Source organism: Pomacea canaliculata, linkage group LG5 (assembly GCF_003073045.1).
Source record: "Pomacea canaliculata isolate SZHN2017 linkage group LG5, ASM307304v1, whole genome shotgun sequence".
Taxonomy (NCBI): Eukaryota; Metazoa; Mollusca; class Gastropoda; order Architaenioglossa; family Ampullariidae; genus Pomacea; species Pomacea canaliculata.
Genome location: NC_037594.1, coordinates 7,690,654 through 7,709,762, shown reverse-complemented (window position 1 = coordinate 7,709,762; position 19,109 = coordinate 7,690,654). Strand labels below are relative to the sequence as shown.

At 35.7% G+C, this 19,109-nt stretch overlaps 1 protein-coding gene across 15 annotated transcripts in view; it reads right to left on the bottom strand.

The window, feature by feature from the left end:
- The window catches only part of LOC112565092 (WAS/WASL-interacting protein family member 1-like), a 38,299-nt gene extending 21,096 nt beyond the window's left edge, over positions 1-17,203 (bottom strand). For 2 of the 15 annotated variants that reach the window (XM_025240349.1, XM_025240357.1), the window contains exons 1-8: positions 16,332-16,839; positions 9,393-9,454; positions 8,822-8,881; positions 8,358-8,399; positions 5,144-5,242; positions 3,151-3,189; positions 1,195-1,287; positions 876-974 (exon numbers count right to left, since the gene is read on the bottom strand). In XM_025240349.1, coding sequence (XP_025096134.1) covers positions 876-974; positions 1,195-1,287; positions 3,151-3,189; positions 5,144-5,242; positions 8,358-8,399; positions 8,822-8,881; positions 9,393-9,454; positions 16,332-16,425 — 588 coding nt within the window. In that variant the 5' untranslated portion in view covers positions 16,426-16,839. Of the gene's footprint in view, positions 1-875; positions 975-1,194; positions 1,288-3,150; positions 3,190-5,143; positions 5,243-8,357; positions 8,400-8,821; positions 8,882-9,392; positions 9,455-13,361; positions 13,374-16,331; positions 16,841-16,943 lie in introns of those variants that run through there. The other 13 variants (XM_025240353.1, XM_025240359.1, XM_025240356.1 and 10 more) reach the window with 13 other exon arrangements.
- Between the last annotated feature and the right edge of the window lie 1,906 nt (positions 17,204-19,109).

The following is a 19,109-nucleotide window of genomic DNA, read 5'->3' as shown; positions in this document are numbered from 1 at the left end:
AAAGATTCTTCTCAGCAGACTACATAAATTTTGTCTTTTTCAAGATTTTTTTGCTGTTACTGTTACTTAGTTGCTGTGGAATAAAAGCTATCACAGTAGCCTCACAAAAACGTTCTTTTGGCATTATTATTTCTTTAAAATCCCTTATCAATCATAATCGTAAACACATTCATAAATGTCATGTATGAAATGAATGGAAATGAATGTCAGTTGTTTCTTTTCTATTTTAACAGTTCAGAAAAAAGAGATCTAGTCATATCTAATATTGGTGAGAAAATAATAAAAATGAGACCTAGACTAAATAATTTGGCTTTAATATTCTTCTAATATCTATACGCACAAATTTAGCTTTCATATCCTTCTCATACCCACATGTCTAGGAAGTATTATATCAGTGGATTTGCACTTCTTCCCTTTCAACAGAACTAACTCATTACACTTCTTCAAAAAGGCATTTTGCAGACTACCCTCTGAGCAGCAACAAAAAAAAAAAAAAATAATAATTAAAAATAACTCACACCTATTTGATCTGTTTTATTACTGGAACTGTGGTGAGGATAGTAGCATATGCAGCTTGGATTACATTTTTTAAAAAAATATATTGAGCAATCTGGGTGACTGCTGGCAATGTATCTTTTATCATCCCATCTAGCAGTCTATAGATAACACATTTGTATGTTATGCTGTTGCGGCCCTATGCTCCACAGGAGGTTAAAAGAGAACGAGATGTTATGCTGTGTATGTATAAGTGTTCCATAGGGCTGGGATATGGTGTTATATGTTAATATTATTATCATAATAATACACACAAATAATATGGTTTGATATCATTCTCATACATATTTACACAAATATGTACAATTGTTAGTTTTTACCTGAATAGAAGATGGAGGAGGAGGGGGCAAAGTTCGATGTGTTGGCTTCATTGGCTGGACAACCACAGGACCTATGTTTTCCAAATCGTCATAGCTCTCCTGCATCAAGAAACACCACCGAAATGAAGCTCAATGTGATGCAACTTCATTTGAGCTGTATGTTAACAAAGTCTTAGTCCATAAAAGTGTCTTACGTCTACAACCAGCCTTGGTGTTTCAGTCACTGAAAACAACAAGAATGTCCCTTTCTTCAAAGAAAAAAAAAAGAGAAATCATGAAGAATTGCAATTTTTAACTGCAACACAGTAGGCATATCTACCTCTGGCGGTAATGGAATGGGAGGAAGTTGGGTGGCAGGCCGCTTAGGCAGTTGTTTCTCTTGCTTCTCTTCTTCAAAATCATCATAAACTTCCTATGACAGAAACCAAACTTAACTCAGCACATAAAAAATGAAATATTGCAGAGAGTATACATATATATGTAAACACCTTAAACACTATTTAAAAATATCTTTCTAACAGCTTAAAATAAGCGATAGAAAAAGTGAAAGGTGAAAGTAACACGACAATAATGCAATTAACTTTCATGAAAATGTGAAATAAAAATTAGTATTTTATTATCAATATAGTCCAGTTGAGTCTTGCAATTGTTTCAATCTGCCCTTATTTTCTACTCATTTGTTGTCATTCTTTCCTCCTGTGTTTTTCCCCTTGTACTAACTGGATTAAAGAATATTGCCACCACAATATTCCAAGAGAAACAAAATTATCAATATAAAAAGAGGGCAGACGGTATATGGGCAAGCAACAGTTCAGTAGATTATTTTGGAAAGTGTAGTGGAGAAAAGGATAGATAGAGGCATTTGGATACTTCTATTTTTTGAAAAGATCTCAAGTAAACAATCTCAAACAAGCTGAACTCATGTTCAATGATTTTACTATAAGTCACCACATATTTCAAATATTGAAGAATCTGTCTCTCTCTCACACACACACATAATCCATTTGCAAAGATGGTACCATTTAATTACAATGTGTTGGATTACTTATTTAACTTTTTAAAGAAAACAAATAGTGAGAACATAAGAAATGATAATAAAGAAAGAAAAAGACTGATGCTCAAAATTACTGTTCAGAAAGATTATCTAGATATGGTAACAACCCTCTAACCTAACTGATTGTTTTCCTCATAAAATGCAAAACTAGCATCTCTAAATTAACAGTCTACAAATAGTTAGGGGCAAAGCTTCAAGTGTTTTTGTCATTGCCTTTTATGGCATTATCCAACCAAAATGCACTACTGGTAATGCTATATTAGACTAACTTTTAATTATTTTTCTGCAGTGCTGTGCAGCAGAATGAAGAGCATAGCACGAGTCTTGATTCTGCTTTAGAGGGCAATTGTTGTTGTTTTCATTTTGTTCACTGCTTGGAGAGATTTTTTTATGCTCATTAGCTCAAGAAGTATGCATAAAGGGGATTTTGTTGGCTTTTTTGCTTTTGTTTGGTGGCTTGTTTGTTGTGGATGTTTTTCAAATTCTTTAACTGAAAAAGTGTGAATATGTTACCGAAAAAGTAACTGTTTGGGTCTGGGCTAGGAGCAGAATGAATGAGCAAGCGAAATGGATATGTAAGTTTTTCAGGAAGATGCAAAGCTGATCACACAATAAAAAGTTAAAAGCACAAGGAAACTGACATAACTGTATTTCACAGTTTACTAGCAGCTTTTATTTTCTATCATTATATGACTGCTAAATCCTTGGTTTGACCTGGCAGACTACTTCTGTAATCATAGCATGAGGTGCCTATGAGAATTATCACTGTTGTTTAAATATTTTGGTAGTAGCTAGCGAAAAGCAAGCAAAGTTTTTAACATTTATCAGCAATCCTTGTTAAAAATGGACAAGGTAAATGGTCACTATATACACTATATACTTCTAACAACACTAATAGCAGAAGTAAAGCATTATTTCCAAACTGTAGACAGCAAATCATCTCTGATTATTCAGATGACAAAAAGTTTTTAACATTTATCAGCAATCCTTGTTAAAAATGGACAAGGTAAATGGTCACTATATACACTATATACTTCTAACAACACTAATAGCAGCAGTAAAGCATTATTTCCAAACTGTAGACAGCAAATTATCTCTGATTATTCAGATGACAGTAAGATGCACAAAGGTTAAGCCAGCAGGAAAGGCACACTCCTGGAGGTAGGTCTGCTAAGTGGTTATAGAATTAGCAATCTACCTCAATACCTCTGATGGTCATACCTGTTCTTGTTTTCCTTCATTACAGTCATCATAAAACTCCTGTGAGCAGCAGGCAATGATAATTATTATAAAACTAGTTAATCTTGCATACATTTTCACTTTGTTTCCAGTACAATTACATGAATTTTTTGTCTGATTAATAACAGAGAAATTTTTAAAAACTTGAAATAAATAAATTTTAATGTGCAACTAAAATGTTCAGTGGATAGAAAATAAAAGCCTATTTAGCATTAGGCAAATGATCAAAAACATTATCTTCCATCTTTGGTACTAGCTGACAACGAGAAGCTGAATCACTACAAGCTGGCCTACCAGTTGTGGTCACTGAGGGGACCTGGCAACATGCACTAACTGAGCAGGTCCTGGTTGAAACAACTAGTCCACTCCTTCACCTTCAGTTTTACCTCTGTGTTGACCATCCTCCAAGATGTCCTGAAAGATGGTCATACACAAAATGCAATACTGCCGAACCAGATTTGACTGTACCAATTTCAGCACTGCCAGAAGAGTTTCCTGGTGTTCCGCAAGGGTGACAAATGAGTCACATCTCACATCTGTACCTCCGGATGGAGACTGTGAACACCTTGTACAGCCCATACTAGGTAGCAAGCCTGATGCAATTGCTTTGCCAAATCCTGTTAAACTCGGCAATTCCCTTGTGCTGTTGACATTTGATGTGGACTTTATTTATGCAGCTGCATTCCTTGGAAAGAGTGGATCCCAAGTATTGTTTTTGCTCCTCTTTGAGCTGTACCTCATTCATTTTTCTGCTTTGCTGTCCCCATTAGTGTTAACCATGATTTTTCTCTTGTTAGTTTTGGTCTCCATTCCACAAGCATTCATGCTGTCTGTCAGCTTTTGGTAAAGTTTTGTAGATTGCTGTCATCAGATCAATATTGTCTACAAAACACAGGTTACATGGGCGCCTTCCACTGAAGAAAATGGAGATGTGAAAGTCAGGAAGGGTTTTTAAAATGATGTTTTCCAAAAAGATATAGAACAAAACAGATTCTGGGGGAAACTTTGACTAATGCACACTGCTGTTTCCTAGTTGGTTGTTGAATGGTACTGCGTTCACTGAGCTCTTGTACAGCAACTCTGATGACTTGAACAAGGCCTTCTTTTGAATTTTGCATTACATCATCATTTCACCCAGGACACACATTAATCTACTGTTCCTGCCCACTGTGGTATGCATCTAGGCATTTCAGTCCTTAAGTTTGACTAGGATGTCCTTCTTCACTGCTGTCTTTATTACTTTTTCCAGATAATCATCGGTCTTTTCCACTCTTTCATCTTCATGTGTGAAAGTTGGAGTGTTAACTTGGATAACAGTGACATTGTGAGGCCTGGCAGAGTTAAGAATGGAGGCCAACCTTCCAGAATTTAGTGTACAGCTAATGAGGGTCCAACAATTTCTCTACAGACAAGGAAGCCCAGACGATGTCTATGTTTGGTTTCTTCATCCCTGTAACAGTTTGTGGACTTTTGTCCATTGCTGTCTCCCTAGAGCCTGGCCATCTGACCTCTGCTTGTCTCATAATGCACAACTGGTATCATTCAGTTACAGATGGTTAGCTTCCAGGACCAACCCTGGAGCTTGCCTGTGGGGCATTGTCATTGTTGATCCAGGACTTAACTGATCTGGCATGCTTTCTGCATTTCCTTGGTCCTCTCTCTGGGCTTGGTGGTAATCATGTCCTTCCCAGGTAAGATCATAGCTGAAGCCTATCAGGTGATGGGTCACCTTGGCTGCCCTATCATGGAAAGCCTTTGCCCTATGATACCATAATAGCTTAATAATTAGCTGCAGGGGTATACCTACTTATCCCTTATCTTTTACATTGCCTGTAAGCCAGAGAAAGTATTTGCACTTGGTTAGAGTGGGATTAGAAAGGAGACATTCCCTTCACTCACTCAATTGGGAAGATTCAAGACACTTTCTTCCACCACCCCTTAGAAACATGCAAAAGAACTGTCACACATGACTTACTTCTGGTGGTGCAATATGCTGAGGACGACCTAATGGTCGCTGTGGCAAAATTGGTTGCGGTGGCTGCTGCTCTTCACAGTCATCATATATCTCACCAGGCTGATGACAAACAAACAAATATTACAAACATTTATTAGCAAGACACTAAAATCTAAAGCACCCTGGAGCCATAGCAGTCTTCTTATGGCCAAGTCCAACTCGCTTCCTGCTTCATGGATTACTGTTGACAAACACAGCTGAAAATGTATTTCTAGGCCTGTTCCAACATTTGCATCTATTGCAGTTACATGCAGCCTCCCATGCACATGCTCAGAATGTGCATAATAAATTGTGAAGGAAGTAAGGAGTGTATTAGTTTACTAGCACTCCAAACAAAATCAAGCTGAAAGAGGCTGACAACAAAGAAAATAATTTTACAATCAGGCACAATTTATATCACATTACACTATATTTTTATAAAGCAATGTACAGTTGCAATAGATCTTGGCTTTAAAGTGATCCAATCCTGGCTTCAAAGTCGTCCAAAGGTAAATTTCATTCATTTGTTTGTAGAGTTTTCCCCATTGTGATCTTAAAGTCTGCTGGGATATCATCTTGAGAATTCACCTTCCAGTTTCAGCAGACTATCTGGGGTTTTAAAAACCTGTCAATTAATTATCATCAGCTTTCTATTTCCTCTTGTTTAAATACCAGCTTTCAACAGCCTCTCAGCTAACATGACCCTGTGACTATTGGTGTGGTCAATCCATTTGTGTCATGGGAAGTAGTCATGAAGATTGAGGAAATATTGTCAGAGTCCCTGTTTCTCACTGATTTGTGGCCATGACCTTCTTAACTATTCACAGCTGGGTTAGGTTTTGAAACAAACGTACAGATTTGGCTTTCCAAGTTAACTGGGAAGGACCCTAATGGCAAATTATTTTTGGACACAAATACAAAACACCTTTATTAATCCTTTTCCCTCTATATTTAATTTTAGTTCTCCATTTGTAATCCTTTATGCTGGCACTTATAGTCATTCTTGCAAGTATTCAAAATCTGTTCACATTCTTATTATCACTCAAAATAAGAAAACAGAGAGATGATTATGAAATCAGTTGAAAAACAAAAAGTGCTACACAATGGGAGCAAGCAGTACAGGCCTGTGCGTGTTCCTATCCAAGAGTCGATTGTATATTTGGATTGCAGCCAAAATTAAATAAGTGCAAAAAAGTGTGTGGTTCTACACTAGGAACTCTAACTTGCCACTTCTGCCTGTGCATCTTATGTCAAATTCCTGTCAGATTGGATGCAAGTTGTCACCTAAAACTCCAGTCAGTCTCTTCATCAGAAGCCTTGTCATACATTGTCTCTTCATTGTTCTGTCCCATCACTACTACCCCTCCTGGTCTTTTAATGCTGTTGTTCATTTTATGCTTTACAGTGTTCCTACCTCAGCACACTAGTACAAAGTCTTGGTGCTGCATGAAACAAAAGTGTAAAATATTTGCAGAAGCTCTAAGTGCACATTAAAAGACTTCAGTTTTATCAGATAGTACAGGCAACTATGCAGTTTCCTAGTGACATTATCTACATGAGCATTCCAAGTAAGTTTATCATCGATAATTATACCTAAATATTTATAACTGTCTACTCTTCTTACTACTTCTCCTTTAATAAGTTTTTATCAAAAACAAACCTGTTTTTTTCTCAAATCAACAATCATTTGTTATCTTTACATTCAACTCTAAATAATTATCATCACACCATCCAATGAAGTGATGTAATTCTGGCATTGTCTGCAAATTTCACTATGGGGCAGTCTTCATTTTAGTGTCTACACTAAGCAAGACAAAGAGAAAAAGAGAGAGTATGGTCCCTTGGGATGCATTTGTATGTGTGTACAGAGTATCAGAAATAACATCACTGGAGTTATGAATAAACTGAGGTCAAATAGTCTGGTAATCTAGAATCCTGGCATCAATGTTTATCCAAATTAGCTAGTAAACAAGCAAGTTACATTGTGTTGTATTCAAAGTACTGGAGAAATAAGAAAAAATTATGTGAATACAGGTGTTCAGGTACATCAGATGTTAACTTCTGCTTAAGATATGTTAAACAGCATCTTCCGCACTGTTTACTTCTATAAGCAAACTGTACAGGATCTAAAGTCTTGAATTAGAACTTGTGTGTAAGAATTAGTTTTTCAAAATCCTTCCATCACAGCAAAGGTTAAAGCAACAGGACATAAACTGATTAGTTCTCAAACAGGACTCTTCTTTTGGCACTGGCACCCAAGGACTAAGATTCTTATTTTGCAAAGCTGTGCACATTGTATTAGAATCGGATAATTTGTGGCCTGTTAAGAATTTTTTTTTTAACTGAATGGACGTTTGTTAACATGCAGTACTTCTCACACTAATATGCGCTGTCCCAAACTGTGGTTGAAATCAGTACTCTTACCACAATGCATTGATGGCTCTCTCACTTCTTCCTTTAACATTTCATTAATACTACAACGATTCTAGTGTTTTCTTGCAAGTTATAAACACCAGATTTCTTTTTATTTTAGTGACTATATTTGATGCAGTGAATGTGCTTAACAACCTTAAAAAAGGTCAGGTTTAAGACATCCTTAAAAAAGGAAACATAAAAAGGGGTGAGCTGAATCAAATTTGAAAACAACACATACACTACCATGAGAAATGCTTACTAAGACTATGAAATGCAGACTGTAATGCAGTCTATAATTATCAGTATAATTTGGATGAAAACCAATAAAACCCATGTTGATGATGATCACAATATTCTGAGCTGTGGCTAATCACTGATCAGTGAAATGGCTTGTTGCAATCAAAGTTTGATTAGCTACTAAAGATGACTGACTAAATTTCCTGCTACTATTGCATTTTGGTGGAAAGGGTCGATATGTTTTTATTAAAGTTTATGGTATGAATTAGAAGACACATCTTGTAGCAAGAGTCTGTAGAAAAATATAGAGAGGAGATGAACATCACCCCATCTAAAATAATTGATTCTGAAAAAAGTGCAGTTTCTAACACATTCTTCCAAAACAACTGAAAGATTAAAAGACTACTTTGATCTTTTCTACAACAAGGAACCCTACAATGTTTTGGTGCACTGCCATCAGCAAGAATCAAGTAGTACTACAGTTCAAAAGAAACTCAAGCCAAACAAACAAAAAAGAAACCAGCAGCATCAACCAGTAACTCACCTCTGAGCTGTTTTCAGAATCAAATTCATCTGAATTACGTGTCTGAAACAAAAGTGGGACGTTAAAGCTGCAACAGGCCTATTCAGCTGCAACATTCTGATTATTGCAGTCACTGTGTCTAATGTGCGTTTGCTTCCACAGTGCAAAACTGTATTTGATCTTTCTCCTGATGATCAGTTTCTTTTTCTTGACAGCATCTCCGTCTCATTTGCCCGGGATGTGTGCTCAGAAAATGGTCAGCACACCATAATACATAAGCTGATTACAGTTTCTACTGCTGAGTTATTTGTAGTTTGAAAAACAACAGAAGGGTATGTTGATATTAAGCAGATAAACAGATGGTTATACAGGTGTTCTTTCTCCTTGTCATTGACAAAAGAAAGATAAATTCAATGATGAGTCATTACATCAAACTAGAAGATTTCTCAATAATTCAATATAAAAAAAAAAAGAGTGCCACTGACCTCTTGTGGTGGAGGAGCAATCTTGATTATGTTCTTTCCTCCAGGACGTGGTGGCAATGACTGCAAATAAATAAAAAAAAGACAAATCTTACACGTAAAAAAACAGTACATGTGCTTTTATTTTGGTGAACCATGACAAAAGTATATAAAGCAGTACATAATAACTTGAAGCAATTCTAAGACTTGTTCTGCACAAGTAGTACTGTAAAAAGTTTGTATGACACGGTATACTTCAAATCAGAATGATTCTGAATTTACTGACTATAGCGAATGCCTTAAAGAAATATAGAATATGCTACAGCAAATGGAACTGAAGTAAAGAATAAATTATCTACGCTATAAGCAAAAAAGTAAACATAAAAAACATCACACTGCAAAATGAAAGTGCAACAAGTAATAAATGGTTGTGTATGGGCATGCAAATAATGAGAGAAAGAAGCAAAATTATACCCTTTAAGAATCTTTTCAGACAAACAAAATTTGAGAAATCAAAAGAGACTAATGAACTGAGAAATCATACAACTTTTAAGATACACATTTAAAAAAAAATGAAAAAAGAAAATATTCCTACAGGAGCTGCAAAATCATCTGCAGGAGGAGGAAGGGGTCTTCGTCCTGGCCTTTCAGGTACAGCTGCCATGAGGGAAAAAAAAAGGTTAGACTAGCAAAAATAGGTTTATGCTGCTCTAGTTTAATTCTTGTCCTCCAAGTGCAAAGCTAATTACAATTATACCTTCTTTCATTTCTAAAATTACGGTTCACACCTAGACATGCATGTAGGCGTACACACCACTGAAGAATATTTTTTTCAAAATAAAGTCATTGAAAAAAAAAACTATTGTAAATACTGCTCAAGGAATCAATATTAAGATAATTATACATTTACTTTTTTAAATCTTTTTCTTTATTTACTTGGTGTATTATAGGTGTTTGGGTGCAATCATAGTATGCATGTTTGACAAAGGAAGATGAAGCTTGAAAAATGTTTATGTAAAAGCATCTATGTATTCACATAGACTAAGTGAGAAAAAAATTGTAAATCAGATAATTTGTTTAATAATAAATGAGAGCTTCTCTAAAGTAGACAATGACTATCAATTAGCCTCAGCTAAATCCTTCCTTCTTGAAAGGAAGTAACAGCCATTGTCATATAAATTGAGTTGTTTTATTTCAAGTTTGATCTAGTTTTCTAAAGAAATCTGAGCTCACCAGTCATAAGCTCTCATATAATAGTTTAGGTCATCACACTTTTCAAACCCAATATTGTACAAAAATTGCAACAAGCATACAAAGAGGAATGTTCAGCTTTGAGCTTTTGACACAATAAATATACTTGATATTAAAAGCCAACATTGATCAATGTCCATCTTCCCCAGAAAAAAAAATAGACAGAAAGCAGCAAGAACTTTGAAGAATACAGAAGGGAAAGAACCACACCCAATTATAAAACAATAAGGCATATAATTTTTCTGAAATCCCTGGATAACTTTGTCAAGGACATATACTCAGAAATCTCTTCTAGAAAAAGTATTGTAAGTCTTATTCTTTTAACAGAAGTATCTTTCTTGTTACTCTGAATAATTACAATAGATTATTGATCATCTAGTTTCCCTAGAAGCAAGTTAGTAAGCAGATCTATGCCCCACACCTACACTACCCAGCAAACTGAGCAAAAGGGATTTAACTAAATTTTGATATAATACATGTACCATAAAAACAGAAGATGAATTCATGAAAACAATATGCAAACGAAAACAAAGCTTGTAGTTTGACAACATTGAGTATTAAAATTTGTCTACAGATTTAAAAAACACAAAATCCTGAAAGTCTTGATTTTGTAATTGCAACATTTATTGATCTGACTTCATTCCCCATTGCATATACATGATGAAAGGAATCTTTAATTATTCATTTTTCAAGTTGGTACAAGAAGAAAAGTTGGGAATCAAATATTGAAAAAAAAAATGATTTAATTCATAGAAACCACTGAGATGAATAGAATATATACAAAACTACAGCACAACAATGAATAAAAACAGCATAAAACCAGCCAGAAGCCAGGATACAAGGTTCTGCTTGTTTACATCACTTGTTTACATCACATATTTAGTGTACTGAATTCAGTTAGCTGATTTGTGTTTGCAACTGCAAGGGTTTTTTTTTTTGACATAAAATATGTCTGTACACAAGCCTTCAATACTACAAAAACAAAAACATGCAGTTCAATATATATATATGCATGAGAATCCTCTCAAAAAATTATATAATACTCCTGAGTGAATTTATATTTGATTATTAAAGACTGGATGGTGTCTGTGTACACAGCTCTTTGTAACATTGTTTTAAATAAGACAAAACCTGTTATTTAAGTCTCCTTTTTCCACTGTATAAACTTTAGTTCTGATCTGAATAAAGGCTAGAGATAGAAGAAATCTAAGATTTGATTGAATGTATTTTTTTAATGAACAAAATTATATGAAAGCTAATTTGCTACACTTAGATTGTCCACCTGTATTTAAGGGGAGAGTTGACTCTAGCAATTTAATAGAAAAGGCATAGAAATCATTGAGTTCTGATTTAATAGCTAAAACAATAGTAGTGTGAGCACATACTCTTTACGTGACCAATATCAACAATGAAAAAGCAAAATCTTTCTTTAATTAGTTAAGTGTGATTTTTAAAATTTTAAATAGACAAGAGGACAAAAACTGTCAAAAGTCCTGAACAGAAACTAGGTCTATGTGTTAATTAGAGTAAGTGTGATCAGTTCTAAAGATGGGTATTTAAATAATTTTTATTTGGGCTTATACAAGAAAAAAATGGCTTGGAGTCAAGCTCTACAATAGTTTTCTTGGGAATAAATAGACAAGATGTTGTTACATACACTCGGGATCTCAGTCTAACGTCTTTGTTTACAGAAAGCATCCTCGACTTCCCCATCAAGTAGCTCTCATTAATAACTGACAGCTGAGTAACACTGTCAGAAAGCTATATTTTGAAAAGGTATGTGTATCCTGTTTAGAAACTAGGCAGCTGTTTTAATGTAAACCATCCAGAGATCGCGTCTGGTCTGAAATCCAGCTAAAGACTGAGAGGAACAGCTAAACTAGTCAAAGAACAGCTAGACTTCACTAAAAACAGGTAGACTACACAGAGCAGAACAGCTGACCATCATGAGAATGACAGGCCACTTAAGACTAACTCAAATATCAGATGTACACCAAGTTCTATATTAGAGAGTCCCCAGAGTGCCATAGCAGCATGGCTCCAGTGACAGTGCACTTCTTGCAGGACTATCCAACCCACTAGAAACTTAGAGCAAAGACACGGCCTGAAAAAAAAAATCTACAGATCCCTGCATTCTACAGTGCACAGCAAAGTTTCCAGGCCTTTGAAGTTCCTCTCTAAGCATTGGAAGAAGGTCCAGCTGTCATCATCATAATAAGATACGTGATATATTTCATAGATGAAAACTGAAGTTTTTTCATGGTCTAGATAATTGTTACTCAATTGTTTCTAAAAAAAAACGCCTTGTCAGCTGTTGCATCTATTCATGTACTTCTCTAACAACCTATACCAGTCCAAGGGACAAATAACTGATTTACTTAAAAGACACCAGGATAAGACTTTACTGGTCATGAAAATCTGTGCACCATGCCGCTACTATACATCTCTTTATACCCTTCTTCATACAAGAGGGGGAAAAACAGTTCTCCAGAAGTAGTTGAATTCAAGGAATAGGAGTAATATGCATGGCTCATAAGGCATTGCAAAAGATTTTCTTCTTACTCACTACGTTCTCACAAAGAAAAAGAGAGAGAGACACACACATATTCCTCCACTACAACAAAAGTGAATACAACAGCTCCTCATTCAAATAAAAAATTGAAATAATCTGAAGCTGATAGGCCATTCTACCAAGGAAGCAAAAATATTGGGGTTAAATGCACATATTCATCTTCATGAGATGTGCATTCACCTACACATTAACACAGTTTGTGTTTCATGTACATCTACTGAACACAAGTGTTTATGTCTACACATATACCTGCATAATATTCAATTATATTTGTGCACATCTGTGTTTATGTCCTCATACATGTAAGAATGTGTATGCATGTGCATGAGTGAGATAGTTATTTTTTGTTAACTATTTTGCTTTCCTGCACCATAATGTCTACAGTGAATTTACGATGACTTGATCATCAATATTGCAATGTGATCCTTTAATCTTTTCGTTCTATCAGCATTAAAATAAATACAAATTTACCACTATTAATGCTTACAATACCACATTCTGAGCATTATGGATTTTGTTTCAGGGTGTCTAGAAAATTTTTCAACAATAATGCCATCTTTCAGCTTTGGTATATACAATAATGACTCTGGTAATATTATAAACAAAGCAAAAAGAGTAAAAACTTTTTATGCAAATAATAATGGTAGCATGGCAGAGTTAAAATAGAACACATTAAGCTTAGCCAACAAAGCTAGCATGTCAATAGTCAAGGTATGAGAGCCATTAGTTTACTTCACTTACCATATGGGTATCCTGGAGTAAAACATTAGTTTAATGTAAATTATATAATCTTAGAAGCAAATAATTCAATTAAAATGCAGATATAGAAAGAAAATGTAAACACATGTTAAAACACAAAATATTCACATAAATTGTAAGTGGCATGAATTGAATGGGGAGGCTCCATAGTGTTGTGCTAAGTATGCTCAACTTTCAAGCTAAAGGTTGCAGACTTTAGATTTCTGCTAAATTTCCAGCTATTCCACCAAAAAGTTGAACCTGATTTATTAGAGAAATGGTAAAAGAAGAGGGTTGGGTTCTCACTTCCAAAAACTGCCTCCTAGATACAGTAAGCCTGACAGCCATGAGGGAGTGAAACTTTTAAGTTTTACCTATTTTAATCAATGATTTATGAGGACTAGTTGAGAAGACATAAATCATAAATCAATAAGCAATTTACAGTATTAGCATTTAAAATCATGTGTGCTTTCATGCTTGCAGATTAATTGTTAAAATGTCCTACCGATAAAATTTAAAAACCTCCAAAATACTGTTTAAAGCAAGTTTTGTCATAAAATTAAAAATATTTTGTAATAAAAAATGGGCATGTCTCCATAAGCACACAAAATTTTATAACACATGCAATGTCAGTTCACAGACTACAGTAAAAATTAGGTCCAGAGAAGCATCAAGCTCTTAATCTTTCAGCCATGTTTATCGTAGCCAACAAGTGGTTGCAAAGCTTGATGCTCATTTATTAAACTCAGGTAGATGTGCAGCAATAGCACTACAGTGACAACATTTATTCATTAAAAAGGATAACACAAGCTTAGCCAAACACTGATCCCTGAAAAGATTTTTTAAAAAGCAATAAATCACTTCCTACAATGATGTACTTTCTCCCCTCATCCTACAAGAGTTTCAAGCAGTGTTTAAACTATGGTTAATCTACTAAGCTCTGCAATTGCAGCAGCAGTACTAAAAACGTCTTCCCAATTCCTTTTATGAAACTGATTTCTTAAGATCTCACTTAAACCATCTTTATATTTATTTTGTGATTCAATGATGGTTTCCAGTTTTTATTTCTGCTTTTACTTTAGATGATTACATGTGAATGCCCAAACAAGCTCACTCCTGATCACAGTCCTGATTGCTTATCAGCAGCACATCCAGGGTAGTATTGCCTGACCCCATAAGAGATGCCCCCAGATAACACATCAGAAACATCAACGGAAAGAAGCACCATCAACAACATATCTTGACAATTAGAATGAACAAATTTATTTATCCCAATGGGGCAATTTTCCCACAAAGACACAAAATGCATCTTGGATAAAATGAGCCCTTGCTGGTGGATTCTGCTCCACTTAAAGCTTAAGATCTTTTAATGAAAGGAAAAAACAACCATGAGCAGCAGTTAAATAGATTGATTAATATTTTTTTTTTATTTTTTTCACTTTATTGAGTACACATCAAAAAAATAGTAGTCTATCTCTGATACTAAGAGTGACATTAATAAGAAGTATAAAGCTTTGTTGACAAAGAGAGCTAGAGATGGGCCTTATGGAAGTTATGTCAAGTGCATTGAAAAGGTATAAGACATGAATTTCTAAAATATATCTATATATATGCTAAGAGGAATGCATTTAACCAAATACAATAATCATATATTAAAACACCTACACAATAACGTGCAGCATTCCAATCAAAAATTCAGTAACTGATTAGAAATTAATAAAGTTCACAGATGAAGACCAGTCTAGAGTTACATTGTTATAGGGATCTTTTAAATCTGCTTTTTTTCAACTGTTTTTATATTGATCACAAAGTCATAAAACAACAATTTCAATAATGCTACCTATAGGAAACTGAGAACTTCCCCTGGAAACCCACCAGGTAACCTGCTGGTCCCAAGCCCGGACGAAAGAGGGTTGGGAATGTAAAAAGACTTCTGCTACAGAAACCGCAAATATGTTGCGGCCCTGTGCTCCACTGGGGATGAATAGGAAGAAAAAAAAAAAAAACTGAGGCCATTGTTTGCTGTGTCTCGCTGCTTAACACATTTCCTCATTTTACTTCTTTATCTTTATTTTCATATCTTGAATCTTTGAAACTGGGCATAGTAGCTGAATAGAAAGTAGTTTTACCACATAAAAGTCATACTGGTCTTCAGAAAAACAAATTCTTGGTTACTCATTACACAGAAATGTGAGATAACTCCACATTGGGTTAGGAAAATTTGCCCAACAATTTGGTCTCAGGGATCAGAGATCTTATAACATTTTGTAATAAACCAGATCACATTACCAAATGATGCAGGTGACATGGATTTATATGATTCAAAACATGACACTTATAAAGCAGTTTCTTTACATCGGGAGTCAAGATAATATGAAACATAGTGGTGTCTACTTTTTCTATGCATGGTCAATAACAATTTCTGGGTCAGATAAACCCCAACAATTTTAATGGGGAAAAGGGGTCTGAAAACCCCTATTAATTTATGGATGGTAACCACAGATTGTTTGAGTGGTTTCAGTTTGCATTCAGTATAATTTTTTGGGTAATAGCATCCCTAATATCGTACCAACCATTTGGCACCAATAATATGTAATATTCATCAGAATAATTTGCTAATTATTGAATAAAAACTCACTGAACAATTAAAATATCAATAATAAAGATGCAGCTCCCCCAAAATCTATATGAAATATAAATATTGTAAAAACACTGTTAACAAATCAAAGTTCATTTAATGATTTGCAAATTAATCAGAAAGAGAAAAATGTGGTCCATCTACTAACAGATATTATATCCACTCTTCCATGTCTACCCAGATGTGCAGCCAACAACAGTCATTTATTCTCAATGTGTGGACTTTATTAAAATCAATTTTCCGAGATCTGCTTGGCTGGGACAGAATATAGCTACCCATTTTAGTTTCTATGCAACCTGTGTGACTCTGAAGGATGACTTTTAAAGTGAACTTACCACAAAACTTGTACATTTTCTTTCTCGTTTTCATCATTGATTTGTCATCATATTCTACCGTCCAGCAACAATGCACAAGATCAGCGAAAACCATCAGCAGAAACTATATGTCATATACTTTATGGACTTCCTCCTGATATTTAGCTGGCTGCACCGTACAACTGCCGGTGAATAATGTACATCATTGTAGTACCACACCCAAGGCAGAACTTAGTACCAGTAAGCCTTCAACTTATCTTTGTTCAAACTGAAATCCCGTGTTTGATGAGTTAATTTATAATTCCACGAGGTTTCGTATACGTCCGAAGTTTATCAAATGCGTCGTATGTGTTAAAACTGCCTTGATGACCGCATGAACACACCATGTCCGTTAAACTTTTGGCAGAACAAATTAATTTCGTTAACCACGATTCCCCAAGCTTGCGTGACTCCTCAAACTTCGAGTAGCAGAGGAGCAGCGCTGCAAGCAACAAATCACCACCCCAACAAAACTCATCGATCAACAATACAAGCATGTTTCAGCCGCAGGCACCTGCGTGGGTCACTATAGGAAGGAAAGATCGGAACACAGCAAGTGTCAACTAAGTTCAAAGTCGTCAGTTAGTTACTCACCTGCCATTCTGAGTTGAGTCTGACAGCCGTGATCGAAGGTGTGTTCTCACAGCGTTTCGTCAAATTTATCTAGCATGCGAGGACCCTCTCGAAAATTTACTTCCTAGTAGCCTACAGACGAGGTCAGAGTGCAAACGTGGTTTTTTTTTTTTTTTAAATAAAGTATTACCTCCCTTGCATCACTTCACCACCCACCTCCCTTCCCAGTATAACGAACATCGCTGACAGATAATAGAGACCTGCTAACCTTATCGAGTGTACTTCCCGCATTTCCGACAGCTTACTTTGAATTAGTGGTACAAGCTAATTTCTAGAAGGAACTGAGCTCTTCTGACGGGAAATAAAATTATCGCCCTTTTGGCGACGAGGGCTAACACGTCGGTCGTCAGGAAGATATGTTATAAAACCTCGGGTGGTCATGAAGTTGTCGAATCACACATGTTACTGACTTGCCCGAAAGCAGGAGTGCAGTCGACTGATAGCCATCGCTTACTACTCAACTTCCTTATTAACTATGTCATGTTCCTAATAAGAGCTTCCTAAAATTTCGGTCACTTAACATTTACCAACAGCAATTTATATAGTGTCTGTTTCCAAAGCATATATATGTATCCGTGTTTGTTGTGATAGCGTCTGTTTGCTGCATTTGTTCCGGATACCATTATTACACCACTGCCTGACATCCAATTGCCTGTGATTTACAAATATTACCATATAGAGTTTAAAACTGTCTTCTCACACATACACATGTGTGCGCATGCACACACAAATTGGCTTTGGTATTAGATACACCTGCCTGTTCAAATTCTTCAATTCAATGCCATAATGCATAAAGAAGCAATCAAGTGCATAATCACAAAACTGGAAGCCCAACAGACCGCATGTGCTAGGACTAGGAAGTGCTGTCTCTGTATGTGTGCGGACTCAAAAATCTACAGTCTCTAGCACAACCCCATGCTACAATCAAGGTTTCTTCCTCAGACAAGATATTTCAGCTTCCCTCAATAACTATGTTGGCAATGAATACCCATGATACAAAAAGCAGATATATTCAATATTTGTGTCCATTATAGTAGAGAAGGACAGACGAAGAGAAGTACAGCTATTCATCATCAGGCTTTGGATTTAGGACTGACGTCAGGAGGCGACCAGCGGCAATAACATTTCTCATACTGCTGACACATAAATGACAGACAGCAAAACATTCACAGCGGTCATATTCTGACCAAGTCTGACATTTATTCTTCAGAGTTCACGAGTACATCAGGTCATTATTCAAACACTTTTGGTTCAACGTAAGGTCAAAAGTTCTTGCTCCTCGAGGCTACAATATGGACTTACTGCAAAGGGGAGATTATATATTACTGAAACCGACCTGTTCATCCTCCCCCTCATCTCGTAAACTATAGGGATCCCTATAGGAATCTATGAAGTGAAGAGTAATGTGGCAGATGAGTGAAAACAAAACGAGATGAAGTGAATCAATCAAGTTAGGGGTTATGCTAACAGAAATTAAAAAGATAATAATGTCATTATGATTTTCATCGCCAGCACTCAAACGTCTTCCCTGCATCAACTGTGAGTGGCCTACTTTATGTCAAAATGATTTTCATCTGAAGTCCGAAAAAGTTTAATCAAGTATCTGACGAAATGTATTCTACAAACTAAAGATGAATGGTTATGAAAAGTTAAAGTGTGAAATCCATTTGGCGGATTTTTTACGGCTTTGACCGTATTACCAATGTAACCCAAACACTTGTCTGCGGATCTGTTTTGTTTGCTAGATAAGCATCTGGTTGGATACTTATGCTGGAAAGGGTTGCAGTAATCAAGCTCTCGTCTTTAAAACAATTTTTGCACGTAAATTTGTCCATCGTCAAATAAACTACAGAGACTGCAATTTCTTTAATCTGCTTTTCTTTGTCAGACGTAAATACAGGTCCTTCATATGGTCTTTAAATGGCTGTTTTATTATTTTGACAATAACATCGACAGGGAGTCCATCTGCTTGCTCTAGCCTTGTACGTGTCAGACTCAGTAACTGTGGTGACCTGTAGGTATGATTGACTGTATGCCATCCAGGTAGCTTCTTCCATAAGTTTTCTCACTGAGTGTGGGGTTCGGTCGATAGGCATGTGTCCATTTTAACTTTATAAATGTCTTTAC